The sequence below is a fragment of the Heterocephalus glaber genome, unplaced genomic scaffold (genome assembly GCF_053883595.1).
Source record: "Heterocephalus glaber isolate CG9 unplaced genomic scaffold, H.glaber_assembly_v1.0 deba00000122, whole genome shotgun sequence".
Classification (NCBI taxonomy): domain Eukaryota; kingdom Metazoa; phylum Chordata; class Mammalia; order Rodentia; family Bathyergidae; genus Heterocephalus; species Heterocephalus glaber.
Genome location: NW_028258138.1, coordinates 71,604,864 through 71,626,974, shown reverse-complemented (window position 1 = coordinate 71,626,974; position 22,111 = coordinate 71,604,864). Strand labels below are relative to the sequence as shown.

Sequence of the window (22,111 nt, the reverse complement as noted above, 5' to 3'; positions counted from 1 at the left end):
GAGGATCTCTGCTGTGGCCACTGCCAGAGGGTTTAGAGGAGATGTGGGAACATGGGGTTCTTCCAGACTTAGATTAATTACATCTGGCTCATAGCCAGCTTTCTAAAATTAACTGTGGCTAAAGCTGAGAAGGATTTTAAAAGACCTTTGATGGGACTATTCCACAAAGCCACCAGATGGATCTGTTCTTCCATGAAGGAAGATAATTTCCACTCAGATGGCCACCCTACCTGTAACAAGAGGATTTTTTTGTCCTGAGCTAGTGAGATCCCTGCAGACCTTTACTGCTTATTGCAGAAAGCCAAGTTTCTTATTTGGGATTCTTTTCCTCAAATATTTAGAAGAATCCCCAGGGGTCCTTGTGTGTGTCCAAGTGTATATCACTGTCACTTAATGATACTGGTGCTGAGCTGTGGCTTTATATCCTTGGGCCACACACACTGGCCAAGGTGTCTCTGCTCTCTTCAGTATTCACCTTCATGGTAAAGATGGAAGTGATATGAAATACAGGAGCAGTGTCCCAAATCAAAGTTATCTGGGCTTTAAACTGTTATAAAATTAATGATTTGTAAACTTTATAGTTAGTTTTTGTTATTAGTGCCTCAGAAATTATCAGGCTTGGGAGGAAGAGGTCAAGATGTTAATTCTTGATTTTAAAAACTGTAAATACTTATGCATAAATAAATTTTTCCAATGCTGCATTTTTATAATCACCACTTTTGATGACTTCTAGTATGCTGCTAAAAGGTGACATTTCAATTTTCTAAATTATTTCCCAGTTATTGGCCATATAAGTTTTTTCTTGCTTTTTAATACTACAGACACTGTTTCAGTGAATGATTAAACATTAAGCTCTGCTGTACATATTTAAAATTATTTCTCTGAGGTAGACACCTTAGACTAGAATGTGTAGGTCCCAGTGTATATGAATATTTTTATGCTTCTTGAGGCCAATCACCAAGTTGATAGAAAACAGATCCCCTTGGAGAGGAAGATAACTTCCCAAACTTCCTAGCTATTACAATATAGGCATCATTGTACTCTAATACTTGAGAACATGAAAAATAGGACTAAAGATCAGAAGGTTACATTAGTGAGCAAAATAATAGACTAGAGGAAATACTAGTGGTACCTGGAGAATTTCAATCAGGCTATGGTATACAGGTCAGACTGAGCTGTACTTCCAGAACCATCACCAGTATACTTTGGGGACTCGGGTTAGGGGTACAAATAAACAGATTTCAAGCTTTCTGTTTTTCTGGGAGAGTGGGTTTTTTTAGCCTTCCTGTCCCAGGTCTCAGTCATGTGGTTACTTCCAGCATCCACCAGCTGAGGAGCAAAGTGTCGGAGGAACACGATGTTCTCAAGAAGAAAGAGATGGAATCAGGGCCCAAAGCCTCCCATGGCTATGGAGGGCGGTTTGGAGTGGAAAGAGACCGAATGGACAAGGTGAGTTGAAAGGAAGAGATTTGCTTAAAAAAAAAAAAAAGAATAAATGATACATCAACTCATTTATTGGTGTTATGGTTTAGAGCTTGTTGAAAGTACAGTATTCATTTGGGATTTAAAATAAAATGTCGACATGCTGTTTATATCCATTTTTTTTAGCTCAGTGTGTAAGATGTAGATGATAGAAAATAGAGTCAAGATCTCACAGCAGCAGGCCCTCCATAGCTCCAGGCACATTAACTCCTAGACTGGGGAGGGGGGAGCTCAGGTGGAGAAGAGGAAAAACAGGCTTTAGAATCATTTGCTGCTTTTTAAAATGTATTGTGTCTATGTTGCTACTTTTTTTTTTTACTGTGTATTCAGTGATTGTCTTGTATATATACATATTACTCATTATATGTTGTAGAAAAGTTCATCTCTAAACGTTGATGACCATACACAAGCAAAGAGCTAGGACAAAAACATGGCTGGTTTAGTGAAAACTTCACTCCCAGTCATGGTATCCATCCAGTCTGTCCCCTTGAATCTCCCTCAATACTGCTCATTTCTATTTGATGGCCTTGTTTTAGATCTGTTTTTGTTCAATCTACCTGGTCTATTCCCTGGTCTATTTCCTGTGCCCCCAACCCCATCTTCCGAGCATCTCTGAATGTTGGCTCCCTAATGGCACAGAAGAGGAACTAGGGGTGTGCAGGGCTCCAGAAATCACCATGCTCTCCTGTCACAAATTACTTGGCACCACTGCCAGAGGCTACAGATCCCACCCAGAAAGGAATATTTTTGTATGGTAACAACCCATGAATCTCTGTATCTATTTTTTCCAAGGTTGGCTTTACCTTTTGCCTCACTCCATTCTTGCTTTTCAGAGTGCTGTGGGCCACGAGTATGTTGCAGAGGTAGAGAAACACTCTTCGCAGACTGATGCTGCCAAAGGCTTTGGGGGAAAATATGGAGTTGAGAAGGACAGAGCAGATAAAGTAAGTGACAACCTTTCTTCCCAGACCATCCTCCTTAAATCCTACAGGACTTACCAATACTCACCCCTGAGTAGAGGCAGGCACTCGTTTTGGGGTAAAAGACAGTGGATATTGGAGTCAGGCACCATCACAAAGGTAGTTCCTATGATCTCTCTCAGCAAGTTCCCTGGTGTGAACGTTGGAGGCAACGTACTGAGCTCGAAGGCATTCATTTAAATGAGGACACAGGCTGGGCATGCAGCTCAGTGGGAGAGTACTTGCCTAGCATGGGGAGGCCCTGGGTTCCATCTCCAGCCCTACAAAATAGAAATGAATAAAGGCAAAGATTTTCAAACTGTTTAAATAAGACCCCTTGAATTCATTGGTTCTTTATTATACCTGTATGCATGAAGCAAGAAGACAGAATTTCCAAAATTCTTCTTCTGGCCTTATATCAAAACCTTATAAATAAATGTTTATGCTTTCCAGAAAAACAGAGAGGTCAGTTAAATATTAGTACCATGATGGCAAAAATCAACTAAGACAATTAGGATTATAAATTTTTAGAAGGCAAAAGTTACTTTTCAGAGGATTTAGCACCAATCTCTAAAGTCCAGGTGTTTATAGACTTCTTTGTCCAAGAGTAGGTTTAAGGAGAAAACATAGTGCAGTATAATTACAGGATGGTACAAAGGAGGGGAGAGTGAGATTGGATTCTCTGATGCTCACAGTTCCACACTCATTCATTAAATCAGACTCTTTGAATTCATATTTCAGAGTGCAGACTGCTATCTATTTTCCTGCAGCTGCACTGAGAGAGGACTTCTCCCTCACAGTTGGCTGAGATTGTTGTCATCTTTTAAATTAACTACCAATTGCTAATTTGGTGAGACTGAATCCATAAAGCTAAGTGCCAGAATTAATTGTTTGAATAGGCAGTGAGGGGAACCAAATCAAACCAGGAAACTTGAAAACATGCTGTGAAGGAAAGGAAAATGCAGAAATTTTAAAAGCAATAATAGTATGCCACAAACTTAATCATCTAAACAACTGAGTGTCATGTAAATCAAGAGACAGTACTTCTTAGCTCCCACGATGCAAAACCTTAGACCTGCTTAGAGAGACCCATTGTTACTGAACCGATGAAGATGCAGCTCAGAGGTGATTCTGGGCCTCTGGCCAATTTCCTCCATCCTGGGCCCAGCTAGGATCCAGACTCTCCTGATTGCTCCCAAACCACCTAAATCTGCATGCTTGTGTTTGCACTGCTGCATAATGAAAGAAAATGGGCACAGGAAAATCAACTAGCAATACATGTGCTTAGTCTGTATAGTTTACAAGGCACTTTTCTGCCTATTATCTCATTTCAGTTTTGAAAGGATTATTTAAGAAGAAAAGCACTGGTTTAGTAAGGGACTCAGTTCAGGTGAAATGTATACATTATCTTTTTCCCCTAAGTTGTCATATAGGAAGAGGGAGCATTTCTCTCATCTTACAATCAAGGTAGATGAGGCAGACATACTTCTGTACTTCTCATTTTTTTTTGAAGAGACCAGTGTTTGGTAACATTAAGGAGCCTGCCTAAAGCTACACAACTATGAATGGGGAGGTGGAGTTTGGATCTAGAACTGTCTACATCCACAGCCTGTGCTCCTTGCTCTGTAGCCCACTGCCTGACACCAACATCAAGGCACTGTTTCCGCATTAAACCTCTGCACCTACCCCTGAGCCCCTGCATACCACCTTTGGGGCTGAGGAGGGGGGAGTAAGGGTAAGTGCGGAGTGGGGCTGTCAGCTCCTACTCTAACCAGCTCTCTGTTCTCTTCTCTATAGTCAGCTGTGGGCTTTGATTACAAAGGAGAAGTGGAGAAGCACGCATCTCAGAAAGGCAAGGAACTGTGCGTCTGCCTCACTACCCCACTGGCCACTGCCCTGCTCGGTCTCCACCTCCCAGCAGCCTCCCTCAGCTCCCCTGGCTTCTACTGCCCAGCTCCCACTCTTTTATTTACTTTTTAAAAAATTTTTATTGAGTTTATTGGTACATTTTAGGTATATCTTATGATCACATTCATTGTTGAGAATTTGTTCTTGTACATGATATATCTTGATTCTTATTTTTTTCCCATTTCCCTGCCCTCCCTTCACCCCCACACCCCTCCCTGTATACATAAGCTTTGTTTCTGTTTTTTCCTTGTTACCTTCAATTTTTTTTTCTCTTCTTTTCTTTCCCCTGCCCCTCTCCCTAGTTCCCCTTCCCCTTTGAACATTTTCTTCCTGTTTCAGAATATCTATTATACATTTTGGTCCTCATTTACACCTTCAGTTTCTCACACCAGAGAAACAATTTGGTATTTACACATTTTGGTATTTACACTACAGAAACAATTTGGTATTTATGTGTGTCCTATTTATTTCATTTATGATATAGCTTCAAGGTACATCCATTTACCTATAAATGTCTCAAGTTTATCTTTCATTATGGCTGAGTAGTACTCCATTTTATAAAAAAAAAACACCACATATTCTTTATCCACTCACCAGTTGATGGGCTTTTGGGCTGTTGCCAAGATTTAACTATTACAAACTGTGCCTCTATAAACATGGGTGTGCATATATCACTGTGGTATGATGCTTTTAATTCTTTTGGGAAGATAACGCAGCAGGAGAATAGCAGGGTCAAATGGTATCTCTAATCCTAGCTTTTTGAGGAATCTCCACACTGATTTCCACAGTGGTTTCACCAGTCTACACTACCACCAACAGTGGAGAAGGGTTTCTTTCTCCCCACAGCCCAGGCAGCATTTGTTATTGGTTGATTTCATGAGACGAGTCATTCTTTCTGGAGTGAGGTGGAATCTCAGTGTTATTTTCATCTGCATCTCTCAAATGACCAGTGATGTTGAACATTTTTTCATATGGTTATTTGCTTCTTCTACTTCTTTGTCTGAGAAATGTCTGTTCATTTCAGATGCCCAGTTTTTGACTGGGTCTTTATATTTGGGGGATCTGATTTTTTTTAAGTTCTTTATATATTCTAGATAGTAGTCCTTTTTATTTTTTTTGGTACCAGGGATCGAACTCCAGTCCTTGCGCTTGGAAGGCAGGCGGCGGAACCACTGAGCTAAATCCCTGGCCCTAGTAGTCCTTTTTCTGAGGAACAGCTGGTAAAGTTTTTTTCCCACATTGTAGGTTGTCTCTCAGAAGCTTTTTAATAAGATGAGATCCCAGTTGTTGATTCTTTGTGCTAGTTCCCAGCTACTGAGGTTTCATTCATAAAGTCTTTTCCTGCACCAATGTCTTCAAGAGTTCCATCTAACCTATTTTCCAGCAGGTTTAATATTTCTGTTTTAATATTTAGATCTTTATTCCACTTTGATTTTTAGTTTAGTACATGCTGAAAGATATGGGTCTAGTTTTAATTTTTGGCAAGTTGAAACCCAATTTTTCCAGCACCATTTATTAAAGAGGCTAGTTTTCCTTCACTGAGGATGTTTGGCTCCTTTGTTGAAGATGAGGTGGCTTAGTGTGTCTGGAGTTGTTTCTGCATCTTCTAATCCATTCCACTGATCCTCGGGTCTGTTTCTTTGCCGGTACTATGCTGTTATTATCACAGTGGTGTTGTAATATAATTTCAAGTTGGGGATTGTGATACTCCTTGCCACGGCTTTGTTGCCTAGAATTACTTTTGCTATTCCAGGTCTCTTCTTGTTCCAAATGAATTTTTAGATTGTTTTCTCTAGTTCTGTGAAATATACTGTTGGGATTTCAACTGGGATTGCATTGAATATATATAGAAGTTTTGAAAGGTTGGCCATTTTCACTATATTGGTTCTTCCTACCCAGGAGCAAGGGATATCTTTCCATTTTCTGATATCCTCTTCAATGTCTTTTTTTCAGAGTGCTGTAGTTTTCAGAGTAGAGGTCTTTGATTTCTTTTGTTAGATTGATTTCTAGGTCTTTAATTTTTTTGGATGCTATTGTGAAAGGAGTGGTTTCTCCAGTTCTTCTCTTAGTGAGTCTGTTTTTCATGTACAGAAGGGTATTGACTTTTGTGTTGACCTTGTATTGACTTTGTGTTGACCTTGTATCCAGCTACTCTACCAAATTTGGTTATGAAGTCTAGAAATCTTTTGGCAGAGTTTTTTGGGTCATCTGTATAGAGTATCATGTCATCCTAAATGCACCATTATTAATAGGAACTTGTCTAATAAATAATACTAAGTCCTATATCTGAGTCTTTATTATAAAAAAAAATTAAGTATAAAATTACACACTGCCCAGGTATATAGAAGCATTTTGTGAGAAATTTCATTAAACTCTGCATTGAAAAATTTTGCAGTTTTTTGACCACCTATACATTTTTTCATTATTCTGTTATTCTAGAAGGATACTTAAATCTATATTCAATTCTATATTGAGAGGGTTGTGGGATTTTTGTTTGTTAAGTCAAGCTTTTATTTTATTTTATTTCTTAAATTCTTTTATTATTACATTTTAGGTATATAATACATTTACATTCATCACTGGGAACTTGTACCTTTACATGATGCATCTTGGTCCTTATTTTTTCCCCATTCCCCTGCCCTCCCTTCAACTTCTCCACCCTTCTCTATTTCCAAAGACTTTGTTTCCATTTTCTCCTTCCTCTTCTTTCCTTTCCTCTACACCTCCCACTTCCCCTACCCCTTTGGGCCTTTTCTTCCTATTTCACATTATCAATTATTCATTTTAATCCTCTACTCTTTCAGTTTCTCACACTAGAGAAACTATTCGGTATTTACACATGTGTGTCTTTTATTTACTTTTATTTCCAGTTGTGCTTTCCTTTTTCTTTCTCCTTTATTGCTTTCTATGAGATTGGTCAAGTTTCCTTTAATCCCTTTTTTCCTATAATGACTAAAAATAAGGCATGCTACTCCTCTATTCTAGGTTATCCTTAAAGTATAACATGTATCTCTGACTTAAATTTAAAACTAATCACTATTTCTTCCTGAATAATACAGAAGACATAGAATATTTTAACTGAATTCTTTCTGCATTCTTCCATGTTATTGCTGTCTGGTATACTGGCTATATCTTGGTTTTTTTGTTTTGTTGTTTTTTTGTACCAGGGATCAAACTCGGGTCCTTGTGCTTGCGCAGCAGGCGGCTAAACCACTGAGCTAAATCCCCAGCCTCTATCTTGTTTTTAACCTGCCCCCAGTTATCCATTATTACACAGTGAATGCTTATTTAAATTGACCAACAACTACCAGTTTCCTAGCTCATTGTTTTTTTTATTGTATTTCATTGTTTTCCCATTGCTTCTTCCATTTCCTTCTTGCTAAAGTACATGGTTTATTCATTCTTTTAGTGAGAGTTTATGAAAGCACCCCCAGTCTTTAAACAATGTCTTTATTTTGCACCATTCTTCATTGTTATTTTCCCTTCATCACTTTGAAGATATTCCATTTTTCTGGCATTTCTCTTGTGTCACTCTAATCATCATTCTTTGTAGATAACATACCTTGTCTCTGTCTTTTCAAAAAATTATTAAAGGTCTCTGAATTATTATTTGTTCTCTGATATGTGTGTAGGTTTTAAGTCTATTCTATTATCCAATATGAGACCTATTACTCTTTTCCTGCCCCCAACATGAACTTCATTATGGAGTGTTCTCAGGCATTTTCTATTTGAATAGTTCCTTTCCTATCTTAGGTTTTATTCCTTCTCCTGGAACTCCTATAAGATGCATATTTGGTCCTTTCATTCTCTTCTAATATCTCTTAGTTTCTCTGCTTTATTTTTATCTCCTTATCTCTTTATGTTGTGCTCTGGGTAATTCCCTTGGGTCTATGATATGTTCACTAATTTTTTCCTCAGCTATAGCTAATTATTGGTTGAATTTCTCGTTTAAAAATTTTTTTACTTGTTTTTTTAAAATTTAATTTTATTGGTACATTTTAGGTATACAATATAATGACATTCATCATTGGAAATTTGCACCTTTACATAATCTCTCTTGGTTCTTATTTTCTCCCCCCTTTCCCTGCCCTCCCTTCAACCCCTCCATCTCTCACTATTTACAAAGACTTTGTTTCCATTTTTTCATTTTCTCATATTAATTCCATTCCCTTCTTTTCTTTTCCCTACCCCTCTCACTTCCCCTTCCCCTTTGCCAATTTGCTTCCTATTTCACATTATCTGTTATACCATTTAGTCCTTACTTAAACTTCCAGTTTCTCACACTAGAGAAACTATTCAGTATTTACACATGTGTATCCTATCTATTTCACTTAAGAGTAACCACTCAATGTGCATCCATTTAGCTACACATATCTCTAATTTCTCGGTTTTTATGGCTGAGTAGTACTCCATTTTATAAAAAAAAACCACCACATTTTCTTTATCCAGTCTCCAGTTGATGGGCATTTGGGCTGTTTCCAAGTTTTAGCTATTACAAACTGTGCTGCTATGAACATGGGTGCACATATATCACTGTGGTATGATTCTTTTAATTCTTTGGAGAAGATCCCCAGCAGGGGAATAGCTGGGTCAAATGAGACTTCCAGTCCTAGTTCTTTGAGGTGTGTCCATAAATTTCCACAGTGGTTGCACCAGTCCACACTCCCACCAGCAGTAGAGCAGTGTTCCACTTTCCCCACAACCATACCAGAATTTGTTATTGATGGATTTCATGATAGCACCCATTCTTTCTGGGGTGAGGTGGAATCTCAGCATTGTTTTCATTTGCATCTCTTGAATGACCAGTGATGTTAAACATTTTTTCATATGTTTATTTGCTATTTCTAATTCTTTGTCTGAGAAATGTCTGTTCATTTCAGATGCTCATTTTTGGATTTGGTATTTAAATTTGGGAGGTCTGATTTTTTTTAAGTTCTTTATAGATTCTAGATAGTAGACCTTTGTCTAAGGAACAGCAGATGAAAATTTTTTCCCACATTGTGGGTTGTCTCTTCACACTTTTGGTGGTTTCTCTTGCTGTGCAGAAGCTTTTTAGTAAGAAGAGATCCTACTTGTTGATTGTTTGTGCTAGTTCACTTGCAGCTGAGCTTTTGTTCATAAAATCTTTTCCTACACCAATGTCTTCAAGAGTTCTACTTAACCTCTGTTCCAGCTAGTTCAGCATTTGTCTTAATATTTAGATATTTAATCCATTTCAATTTTAGTTTAGTGAGTGGCAAGAGATACAGGTCTAGTTTTAATCTTTGGCAAGTTGAAACCCAATTTTTCCAGCAGCATTTATTAAAGAGGCTCTCTTTCCTCCAGTGAGGGTGGTTGGCTCTGTTGTCAAAGATGAGGTGGTTGAGTGTCTTTGGAGTTGTTTCTGCATCTTCTAATCTGTTCCACTGGTCCTCAGGTCTGTTTCTTTGCCAGTACCATGCTGTTTTATCACAGTAGCCTTGTAGTATAGTTTCAAGTTGGGGATTGTGATACCCCCTGCCATGTCTCTGTTACCTAGAATTGCTTTTGCTATTCTGGGTCTCTTCTTGTTCCAAGTGAATTTTTGAATTGTTTTTTCAAGGTCCATGAAGTGTGGTGCTGGGATTTCAATTGGGATTGGATTGAATCTATATAGCAGTTTTGGAAGTGTGCCCATTTTCACTATGTTGATACTTCCTACCGAGGAACAATGGATAACTTTCCATTTTCTGAAAACATCTTCAATATCTCTTCTCCAAGTGCTATAGTTTTAAGAGAAGAGGTCTTTGATTTCTTTTATTAGGTTGATTCCTAGGTATCTCAGTTTCTTGGATGCTATTGTGAAAGGAATTGTTTGCCCTATTTCTGTCACAGTGAGTCTGTTGTTCATGTAGAGGAAAGCTATTGATTTTTGTGTGTTGACCTTGTATCCAGCTACTAGACTGAATTTGGTTATTAAGTCTAGAAGACTTTTGGTGGCGTTCTTGGGTCTTCTATATAGAGTGTCCTGTCATCTGCAAATAATGACAATTTGACTTCTTCATTTCCTAACTTTATTCCTTTTATTTCTTTCTCTTGTCTAATTGCTGTGGCTAATGTTTCCAAAACTATATTGAACAGGAGTGGTGATAGTGGACATCCTTGTCTTATTCCTGATTTTAGTGTGAAGGCTTTCAGTTTTTGACCATCTAGTATGATATTGGCTGTTGGTTTTTCACAGATACCTTTTATCAGATTGAGGTAGAGACTATTTCAATTTTTGTACGTTTTTATCATAAGTACGTGTTGGATTTTGTCAAATGCTTTTTCTGCATCTGTTAAGATGATCATATGGTTTTTGTCCTTTTGTCCTTGGCTCTGTGAAAATAGTGTATTACATTGATTGATTTGCATATGTTGATCCATCACTGCATCCCTGGGATGAATCCCACTTGGTCAGGGTGTATGATCTTCTTGATGATCTTCTGCATTCTATTTGTCAGTATCTTATGTAGGATTTTTGCATCTATGCTTATTAGTGAGATTGGCCTATAGTTCTCTTTTTGAGTTGGGTCTGTCTCTGCTTTGGGGATCACAGTGATGCTGGCTTCCAGGAATGAATTTGAGAGTATTGCTTACCTTTCAATTTCATTGAAGAGTTTAAACAATAGTGGCAGTAGTTCCTCTCTAAATGTCTTACAGAATTCAGCAGTGAAGCCATCAGAACCAGGGGTTTTCTTAGTTGGTAAGTTTTTAATTATGTTTTCAATTTCATTTGTTGATATTGGGTCATGTAGGATTTTTAGGTCCTCTTCATTCAACTTTGGTAATTCATATGTATCTAGGAATCTGTCCATTTCTTCTGTGTTTTCCATCTTATTGGGGTATAGGTTCTGGAAGTAGGTATTGATGATCCTCTGGATTTCTGCTGGGTCCATTGTAATTTCATCCGTTTCATTTCTAATTGCATGGATTGGGGGATTTTCTTTCCTCTTTCTGATACGGTTGGCTTAGGGTTTGTCAATTTTGTTTATTCTTTTGAAGAACCAACTCTTGGCTTCATTAATTTTGTGTATTGTTCTCTTAATCTCCATTACATTGATTTCTGCTCTGATCATTATAGTTTCCTCCCTTCTCTCAGCTTTGAATTTGTCCTGCTTTTCCTTTTCTAGGAGCTTGAGGTTCAGCATCAGGTTGTTTAATTGGGCTCACTCTGTTTTCCTAATATGAGGATTCACTGCTATGAAGTTCCCTCATAAGACTGCTTTCATTGTGTCCCATAGATTTCGATATGTTGTATTGGCATTGTCATTTAATTGAAGGAACTGTATGATTTCTTCTTGCAGTTTCTTTTGCTATTGATCTCCAATTTCTTCACACTATGGTCTGATAATATACAGGGGATAACTTCAATTCCTTTGCACTTACTTAAATATGTTCTATGAGTGAGCATGTGGTCTATTTTGGAGAATGACCCATGTGCAGCTGAAAAGAATGTCTATTCTGATTTTGTGGGGTGGAACACTCTAAACATCTATTAAGTTCATTTGTTCAAGGGTTTGATTGAATTCTAGTATTTTGTTGGGGTTTTTTTGTCTAGTTGATCTATCTATTTGCGACGGTGGGGTATTGAGGTCCCCCACTACTATTGTATTAGTGCTTATATGATTTGTAACGTCCGTTAGTATTTGTTTTATATAGTTGGGTGCACTAGTGTTTGGTGCATATATATTTATGATTCTCATCTCTTCCTGTTGGATTGTTCCCTTTAAAAGGATGTAGTGTCTTTCTTTGTCTCTCTTAATCAGTGTTGGTTTGAAATCCACTTAACCTGCAAAGAGGATAGCTACTCCTGCTTTTTTTGGGTTCCTGTCACATGGAGTATTGTTTTCCACCCTTTTACTTTCAGTCTATGAGTTTCTTTTTTAATTAAGTGTGTTTCTTATATGCAGCACATTGTTGAATCTTGCTTCTTGACCCGTTCTGCCAGTGTATTTCTTTTTCTTTTTCTTTTTCTTTTTGGTACCAGGGATTGAACTGAGGACCTTGTTCTTGCAAGGCAGGTGGTGGAATGACTGAGCTAATTCCCCTGCCCCACTCTATTTCTTTTCATTGGTAAATTGAGACCATTTACATTGATGGTTATAACTGATACGTATTGACTTATCATTGTCATGACTTTTTCTTTTTGTTGGATTTTCCCCCTTTGTGTTTAATTTCTTGTAATTCCCAATGGATTCATTCTGCTGGGCTTCCTGAGGTTGTGATCCTCATTGTCTTTTCCTAGGATATTGTCTAAAATTTTTTGGAGTGCTGGTTTGGAATTCATGAAGTTCCTAAGGTGCTCTTTATCATGAAAGTATCTTATTTCTCCATCAATTTTGAAAGATAGTTTTTCAGGGTACATCAATCTGGGTTGGAGGCTGTTTTCCTTTAGGCCTTGGAATGCATCACTCCAAGCTCTTCCTGCCTTGAGGGTTTGTGTTGAGAAGTCTGCTGTGATTCTGATGGGCTTTCCTTTGTATGTGATTTGTTTCTTTTCTCTAAATGCTTGTAGAACTTTGTTCTTCTGTTGGGTTTCTGGAATCTTAACAATAATATGCCTATGTGTAGATTTTTTTTGATCAAGGCTAGTTGGACTCCTATATGCTTCCCTTATCTATATGTCCAGTTTTTTTCCCCTCCTTGGGAAGTTTTCTGCCATCACTTCTATGAACAGTTTTTTTATGTCATCTGTACTCTCTCCTGTTTCTTCATTGACTCCAATCAGTCTTATGTTATTCTTCTTTGCATCAACTAGCAGCTGCTGGATTGATTTCTTGTGGTCCCTTACAATTTTAAAGAAATTTTTCTTTTCCTGGTCACTAACTGCAATCTTATTTTCTATATCTGAAATTTGGTCCTCACACTGGCTCTTTCTGCTGCATAGACTTTCAGTGGAGTTTTTAATGTGGAAATCTATTTGCATCTGTTTTATGGATTCTGTTTATTTCCTATGTTGGGATTTCATCATGTTCCTCAGCTCCTCTCTAGATTTATTAATCATGTCTTGCACTATGGACACAAACTCTGCTGTTGTCTGAGAAATTATTTCTGACTTCATTTTTTCCAGATCCTCTTTTGTTGCCAGTTCAGGGGGTCCAGGTGGTTGAGTATCAGTGTTCCATCTTGTTTCCCTTTGGGATTGCTGTAGGTGATCTGGGAGTCTGGTGTTGAGGCTTGTTTGTATGTCTTCTCACTTCAGCTGGTGGGGGGTGCTGTTGGCACCCATGTGGCTCACCTCCTCTGAGCTGGCAGTGGTGGTATGGCCTGCTCATTAAAATTTTCAGTTTGAGGTAATTTCATTTCTTGAAGTTCACTTTGGTTCTATTCCAAATCTGTTGGCTCTTTTTCCATAATGTCTTATTGTTTTCATGATAAGACACCCTACCTTCTTTAAGCTCTTAATTATTTTAAACATATTAATTTTGCAGTTTATTTCAAATATTGTATCATTTTCAGTTCTTGGGGATTAATTCTGCTTGACTAATCTCCTTTCCTTAGTAGTTATTTATTTTCTTATTTTTTGTGTGTGAACTTACTTCAGTAGGGACAGGGATATTTGTTTTATGGGACTTTCAAATACCTTTAGTTGGGTAAGAACCTAATATAAAGAAATTTGGCCTGTACTCCTGGCTTAGTTCTGGAGGTGCTAATAGTAATGGTCCAAAAATTTCTTTTTCTTTATTGAGTTCAATTTCTTAAATAGGTATAGGTCTATTTAGACTTTCTGTTTTCTTAAGTCAATTTAGCATGTTGTGCTTTTCAAGAAATTTTTTACTTATGTTGTTTAATTTATTGGCATAAACTCACTTATATGATTCCTTTATTTCCTATTCAACCTCTGTAAGGTATAAGATCCAAAATTTCCAAATCTCACAATTAAATTTCCCCTTATCAAATGCTGAACAAACTATAATCCCCTTCACCATTCTCTGGACAAGTGAATACTTTTCTAGAATTCTTTTGTAAGACTAGACAGAATCTCATTTCTAGCTCCCCACTTCCCTGCTTCACCCATTATTGTACAGAAATTAGAACCCCAAGCTTTAAATCCTGATCCTTATTCAAAGCAGAATTTAAAACACTCTCACATTCCTGGTGGTGTCACCTCACAACTACTGTCACACATAGTCAGCTTGTTGCATCTTAATCTTTCTGGAGTCAAAAGTTTCTTCTTTTCTTTTGAGTTTCACTATTTAAGAAATTGTTACATTTTAGCTGACATCTCTCTGTTTATATCAGAATAGGGGAAAGGTTTATTTCATATATATATATATATATATATATATATATATATATATATATATATGTTCTTTTTTTTTTTGCCAATCTCTTCCCACTTTTTCTAGACTTGTCCCTTCCTTGAAAAAACCGGTAGGGAGGGGGCGTTGAAGTGATCCTCTCATGTTAGGGTGAAAGCATGGGAGGAGATGAAAAGAAGGAGCCATGTTCAATTAAGCCAGGCCTGTATTTGAGGCCTGCTCACTCCCGGCCCTTATTACTCTGCCTCCAGACTTCTCTCTTCTCCAGCACCTTCATGTGGGCTGTGAGTGGGCTCTCACAACTTCCCCTTTAACTGTAGATTACTCTCGGGGCTTTGGTGGCCGTTATGGAGTGGAGAAAGATAAAAGGGACAAAGCAGCCTTGGGATATGACTACAAGGGAGAGACGGAGAAACACGAGTCCCAGAAAGGTGAGTTGGGTTGGGAGGAGGGAGGCTACAGAGTGGCCTAGGACCTTTCTTCCTTCCTTCCTGGAAGCTGACCGGATGCAGAATGGGACAGAGGGACAAGTGGGAGCAGGTGGGGAGGACAACAGCAGGATTAAAAGCCAGAAGAGGAAGGAGTCTCCCAGGCTCTGCTTCACACACAGCAACACAGAGAAATTGGCTGGAGGCCTGTCCTTTTTCCCCCTATTTCTTCTTTTACATTTCTCTTGTCTATCACTTGTCTCCTTTCCCTCCCACCATCTCTCTCCTCATTCTTTCTTAACTTTTCTCCTCCTCATTCTTTTTTCTTTTTCCGACCCTGCCTCTGTTTCTGATTCTCCCATATCTCTTTCTCCCATATCTCCTTCCCATATTTTCCTCTCATATCTCTCTGTCCTCCACAGTCCTGTCTTCCCATCCTTTTCCCCACTGTTCCCTCTACCCACCCATTTCCAGCATTTTAATTTCCTGTTTGACTCTCAGAACTTTCTTACAGATTATGCCAAAGGCTTTGGTGGCCAGTATGGAATCCAGAAGGACCGAGTGGATAAGGTAAAACATCAGGACATCCATGTCTCGAGAAATGTTCCCTATGCACAGAGAACAGTGAGAGGCAATGCTGGGGAAGGATGGGCCAGTGTGCTAGGTGCCCTGAGCCTGTCCTGCTGGGGTCCTACTCTCCCATTGACTGTCTTCAGCATCTACTGGCCATGAATTCCAAAGCCTGAGCTTTAACTGAGGAGAGTATAGGGCAGCAAGGAGAGACAGAGAGGAGAGATAAACCCCAGGGGAAGGTGATGTTAGATGTGAAGTTTCACGGATTGCTTGGCATTGCTTGACCAAGTCTTTAGTCTCTTTCTGTCCCGTGCAATTTTCCTCTTGTACATTAACTGTCCCTCCTGCGTTAGTTAGGGGTCCTGCTACATTCTAGGCAGCTGGGCTTGGAGATATGAGATTTTAAGTACATTGAGCTTCTAGAAAGGAGAGTTGAGCCCATCAGGTGAGAATATCTTTACCCTTCCCTGATACAAAGCAAAATTGCAGAAGCTTGTGCTACTGTTGAGCACCAAATAGTTAAGGGATGCCTTCTACAATGGTCCCAACACCCAGTACTGCCTTCTGCATCATGACCACTCCTGTTCCTTCCCCACACCACACATACCATTCTCTTACCTGCAGAGCGCTGTTGGCTTCAGTGAGATGGAGGCCCCAACCACAGCTTATAAGAAGACAACACCCACAGAGGCTGGTGAGTCTCAATGATTCACTCTTTCTATGATTGTCAGCCTCCTCTCCCTTCCTACCCTTTCTCCTGAGACTATCTTCCACATACCTTCAACTACTTAGATCAGCTGAGAATGACTTGATCGCCACACTTCTGGCCAGATTTTTTCTCCTAGAAAAGTAAGGTCAAGTGGACAGAGAGATAGAGTAGTGTCAGGGAACAAAATGGGGGCAAAGAACATGGAGGGGGGGTGGGAAACTACTTGGGAAGGGAAGATAGGGCCAGGAGCTGGTGGTGGCTAGAAGCATGGTGGTGCCTAGAAGGCATACAGATATAAGGAAAATGGATAGGAAAGGATGCTGGTTGGGGCACCAAGGCTTATTATAATTTAGGAAGGACATGAATCTGAGGTCACACAGACAGACCAAATGGAAATTTGAGCTTCAGGGCCAAACCATCTTCCTATAATCCCCATGGTCCTCCATTGCTACCTCCTTATCTTCCCCTCCAGGAGTTCCCTCCACATTTTCTCTCTTCCTGGATATTAACTGATTTTTCCTCCTTCAAACACGACTCCTCTCCTACTTCAAGAAGATCCTAATTTTTCTTGTCTATATCTGCAGCTTCCAGTGGTGCCCGTGGGCTGAAGGCAAAATTTGAGTCCATGGCTGAGGAGAAGAGGAAGTGTGAAGAAGAGGAGAAGGCACAGCACATGGCCAGGCAGCAACAGGAACGTAAGGCCGTGGTGAAGATGCACCTTGAAGCTCAGCAGCCAGCAGCACCTGTAGAAGAGCAAGTGGTGCCAGCCCCATTGCCCAAGAAAATCTCCTCAGAGGTAAGCACCTGGCCTCCAGAATCAGCACCCAGGATCTCTTGCTCAGATCTAAGGGGTTCAAATGATGGCGAGAGGGTGTGGTTTCACAGGCCTGTAATCCCAGCACTCAGGAGGCTGATGAAGGAGGATTGCCATGAGTTCGAGGCCAACCTGGGCTACACAGTGAGTTAAAGGCCAGCCTGAACTACATAGTAAGATCCTGTCTCAAAAAAAAAAAAAAAAAAAAATGGGCAGAAAATAAAGCAAAGGCCTCTCCTGTTAAGCAGGAAGATTGAGTCTGATTGTGTAATTGGGCTCATATACCAGACTGTCAGAAAAAATAAACAACAGGCTTTATACAGTACAACAGAAGGCAGGTCACCAGCAGGAACTGAGGTTGCAGGAACTGAGGAAGGAGCTATCACTTCAGGTTGGAGCCAATCTTGAGGGATGAGTTCCATCTGGATTGGCAGAGAATAGGAGGGGTTTCCTGATATGTGTTAGAATGAAGACAGTGCTTGCTGGAGAGATGCTTCATTCTCCACAGGCCTGGCCTCCAGCACAAAGTTATGCACCACCAGAGCCTAAGCCTGTGAGAGCCAGCAGGGAACCAGTGCCCTCCCTGCCCACAAGGCAGGGTCCCCTGGAGGTAAGCAATGCCCAGACCTTCTCTGCCCCCTACCCCACTCCTATATTTTAGGTATAGATGACCAACCATCCTGGTTTGCCTGGTACTGTTATGGTCTTAGCTCTGAAAGTCTTGCATTCTAGAAAACTCTGCCCCATCCTCAACAAAGTAGGACAGCTGGTTCTCTCAGCTCTGTTTCCCAAGGGGCCTTAGCTTTCATGTTTTCCTGGTCTTCCAAGGACTCTGACATGCCTTCCACACCCCTTACACCTTTAACATTCTTCTCCCATCAACTCTAGGTAGGTGTTTTGAGGGGTGGCTGTGGCGAGGCTGGAAATGCAGGCGAGGCAATGGACTGTGTTCCTAAGGAGAGGCTCTTGGGGGAAGGCATAATCAGTAGGGCTGTAAAGATGGTGGGGTCTTAGAGATCCCCCACAAAGCCTCCACTGAATACTTCTGTTGAGTGGAAGTCACCTGCTCTACTCTATCTCTTTTCAGGACAATGAGGAGCCCCCAGCTCTGCCCCCTAGGGCTCCAGAAGACTTCCAAGTGGAGCAAGAGCCAGTGTATGAAGCAGCACCTGAGCCTGAGCCCAAGCCTGAGCCTGAGCCTGAAAATGACTATGAGGATGTTGAGGGGATAGACAGGTGTGATGATGAGGCAGAAGGGGACTATGAAGATGTGCTGGAGCCTGAGGATTCTTCTTTTCCTACCACCCAGGCTGGTGAGTGGTGGTGGTGATAATTGGAGAGAAGCATCTAGATTTGGTCCCGTCTAAGAGAGCAGAAGAAGAGGAATTCCCACACTGCCCTGTAGGATCTCTGTTTGCCTTCACGATGTTGGTGAGACCATGTTTGTATTCTCACCATGCAGGATCATCAGGCAGCCAGGCTGGGGCTCTGGGGATCTCAGCTGTAGCCCTGTATGATTACCAAGGAGGTAAGTTTGGAGGGCTCCAAGGAGCCAGGTGCCTGGAGGATCTGATCCAAGAGAGGGGGATGGATTCTGTGAGTCAGGGAAGGGCTTAACATTAAGAGGAAAGCCAGGCCCATTTCCTTCCCTGAGGCTTAGAGTGGGCCTGGGGAAACATGGAGGGGTTCCCAGCTAAGCATTCTAATGTTCTCTCTGCTTTTTTCCCCAGAGGGAAGTGATGAGCTTTCTTTTGATCCAGATGACATCATCACTGACATTGAGATGGTGGATGAGGGCTGGTGGCGGGGATGTTGTCGTGGTCACTTTGGACTCTTCCCTGCAAATTATGTCAAGCTCCTCCAGTAACTGGCCCTCACTGTCTACTGCAACTATGACTTCCTATGTCCATAGTGGCTGAGCCTCCACCCAATCCCATTCCTGCTGCAAGTGTCTGATAGACACCATGTGTTACCTGCAGTTCTGGGCAGACTTCCCTCTCCTGCTTTATGAAGGGCTTTGGGTGGAGATAGCATGAGGAAAGGGGGTCTCCTTCCCCTCAGGGTCCTATCAGGCATGAGCTAGAGGACATTTATCTTGTGGTCCTGGTTCCTTCCCCAAGAATGTCCCCAGTAACATCCCAACTCTGGTGTCCTCCCTTGTGAGAACTAGGCTCCCCAGTTTGCCTAACTGGGAAGGTAGGTCTAGACTGTCTGGCTTTCCTGGTTGTGCTTTTAGCCCACTTCTCATCCCTGCAGGTTATCTCTGAACCTTCTCTCTGTTCAGCCCTAATACTGGAAATAAAGTAGGACAATTGCTCACCTCTATGCAGATGTAAACAGTACTTTTTGTGCAGCCTTCAATGGCCCTGTCCCTCATGGCTTCAATTCTCCATTCCTCCTCTAGGCACATCCAGATGACTCCCTCTTACCACTGGCCATCCCCTTGCCCTCCCTCTGGCATCCTGAATGTCAATGGGTAGGCCTTTTCTTTTGGCTCCACTTTAATCCCAGTCCAAAACAGACCTGCCTATGGAAGGGCAGTAAGGTGTGATAGCAGGGGACCGGGTGTCCATTCAACTTCTGCTGGCTTTAGAAGCTGTGTGAGGCAGGTCACCTGCCTAGGATTAATGACTACACTCTCTCAGCATGTGGTGACTCTTGAAGAAGCACAAATTATAGGATAGGAAGGAGAAATAGGCAGATTTGACCATCAGAAAATATTAAAGCTAAAGGAGGACAAACTCAGATGAGGTTGGAGAGGATTTAGAGCCAGAGACAGTGGCCTTTGCCAGTCTGGGCTCCCTTCTAGCAGGGTGACTAAAATCAAAGTCCAAGAAAGAGAATGGATGGAGGTAGTACTGGGAGCTTCTGTGTGGTCCAAAGCCAAAGGACATAGGAAGAGAGGAGAGGATAGTTGGACAGCCAGTGATGGGCAAAGCAAATCACCAAGCAAAATATGAGAGTGAGGGAAAATAAGGTGCCAGGGCAAGGTGGGCTCATCAAGCCTCAGCCTATTGTGCTCAGCTTCAGCACAGCCAGAGATAGGAGATCTTAGAGCACACTCAAAACAAAAGCCAGGGATTTGGTGTAGGGCACCTTTGGTTGGAAGGACATAGACATCTGTGCTGTTACCAGTATAGAAAGTTGGCTCCAGCTCTCAAAGACAGAGAAGGCATTGGCATCAAGGAAGGCAAGGATTAGGGGGTGAGACCCATAGTTGCTCAGGCTGCATAGAGCTGGTGAGATGCTTGTGTGTCTAGAGTGCTTCAGGCTCCAAGTTTGCTCCTTGGTGTTTCTTCAACACAGATGCACACACGCACCACACATGCACGCACACACACACACACACACACACACACACACCCCACACCTGGGTTTCAACAATGACTTCTGTGCCAGGGAATCACAAGTCTATCTCTAGGCCTAGCTCACAAGATTTACCTAGCTCACTAGACCAAGCTCACTTAGCCTTCCAGAGTCCAAAACAGATTTTATGTCCTCTTCTAGAAACATTGGGATTTCTAGGACATGGAGACAAGTTGTTATGGATGTGTGCAATATCCTTCTTCATTTTGTTTGATTTGATATCACACAAAAATCAGACTTTTAGAATGGTTTTCCTGATACATCTCCATTTCTCACTTTGCTTTTCATTTTCTCTTTGCAAAACAGAAACATCTTTTCCAGATCCCTCTGCTGCTAAGGCCCCAGGTCCTCTTTGGCTCAGTTCTAAAGAACTTACCCTCATGAGGGAGAAAGGAAGAAAGGGACAGGAAAAAAGTAAAAATAGAAGGAAAAAAATGGAAAGAAAGTTTTGTACATAGGGAGGGGGAGGGGCTTTGAGCGCAAGAAGGATAAAATAAAGTAAAATAAAATTTATTTTTAAAAAAATTTACCCTCACACTTGGCTAGTCTCAGTTATGGCTTTCTTTCTTTCCATCCATCTTTCTTTCTCTCTCTCTCTCTCTCTCTCTCTCTCTCTCTCTCTCTCTCTCTCTCTCTCTCTCTCTCTTTCTTTCTTTCTTTCTTTCTGGTTGCCTTTCTCAATGGTGACACTCATCACGGGCCTGCTTTTACATGTCTCCTTATCCAGCCTCTACTCCTGCAGCACAGCCCTCTTCATCCCCTTCGGTGCTTTTTCTTTCTTTTTATTTAAATTGTACTAGCGATCAAACCCAGAGCTTTGCACATGCTAGGCAAGCCACTGAGCTACATCCTCAGCCCTTTTATAAATTTTTATTTTAAGATAGGATCTCACTAAGTTGCTCAGGCTGGACTGAAATTTGCAATCCTCCTGACTTATCCTCCAGAATGCTGGGATTACAAGTGTGCCCCACAATGCCCAGCTCCTCGAGGGCATCTTAATCTGAAGTCACATCTAGCTCTCTTGCCTCTATCAGATGACACTTGTTCCCCACTCTGCTCACTAGAAACTTCACCTTGTGAAGCAAACCATCTATCTAACTCAGCCTCTTTAAAAGGGTCTCCGTTAGCTACACCTGCACATGCCTTGTGAAATGCACTTCTTCCTAGGGACCGAGGATACCTGCAGCACTGGCTTCCAGCAACACAGACAATTTAAAAATCATATAAAATGTGTTTAGTGATGTTGATCAATGTGGTACTGCTCTGAAGGCAGCAATTAGGAGAAGAAAGTGAGGCTGGAAGTGTGACACATGGAGCAGGTGTGAGCAGAGTTCTATCCTGACTGCTTTCCTGGACCTGGGCTGCCCCACCTGCCCAGGTTGTACAGGGAAAGCCCTCTGCCCTCCTCGGTGTTTCTTCAACACACACACACACACACACACACACACACACTCATACACCTGTCTCTCTAGTATCCTGCTTCTCATACATGCAACTATAGCCCTTGATGTTCATCTCTATCTGTCTGTAGTTCCCCTTTGTCTCTTTTTCATATATATATATATGTATGTTGGAGTTTGGGATTCTTATTTCTCTGTGTAGGAAAGGCC

The 22,111-nt window shown here is 41.0% G+C and overlaps 1 protein-coding gene across 2 annotated transcripts in view; it reads left to right on the top strand.

Annotated features, from left to right (window-relative positions):
- Positions 1–19,460, top strand: part of Hcls1 (hematopoietic cell-specific Lyn substrate 1) — a 32,834-nt gene extending 13,374 nt beyond the window's left edge. The window contains exons 4-14 of one of the 2 annotated variants that reach the window (XM_004835629.3): positions 1,320–1,449; positions 2,316–2,426; positions 4,239–4,293; positions 14,932–15,042; positions 15,554–15,609; positions 16,237–16,306; positions 16,906–17,117; positions 17,644–17,745; positions 18,223–18,448; positions 18,598–18,663; positions 18,866–19,460. In XM_004835629.3, coding sequence (XP_004835686.1) covers positions 1,320–1,449; positions 2,316–2,426; positions 4,239–4,293; positions 14,932–15,042; positions 15,554–15,609; positions 16,237–16,306; positions 16,906–17,117; positions 17,644–17,745; positions 18,223–18,448; positions 18,598–18,663; positions 18,866–19,002 — 1,276 coding nt within the window. In that variant the 3' untranslated portion in view covers positions 19,003–19,460. The remainder of the gene's footprint in view (positions 1–1,319; positions 1,450–2,315; positions 2,427–4,238; positions 4,294–14,931; positions 15,043–15,553; positions 15,610–16,236; positions 16,307–16,905; positions 17,118–17,643; positions 17,746–18,222; positions 18,449–18,597; positions 18,664–18,865) is intronic. The other variant, XM_004835630.3, reaches the window with a different exon arrangement.
- Positions 19,461–22,111: the final 2,651 nt, after the last annotated feature.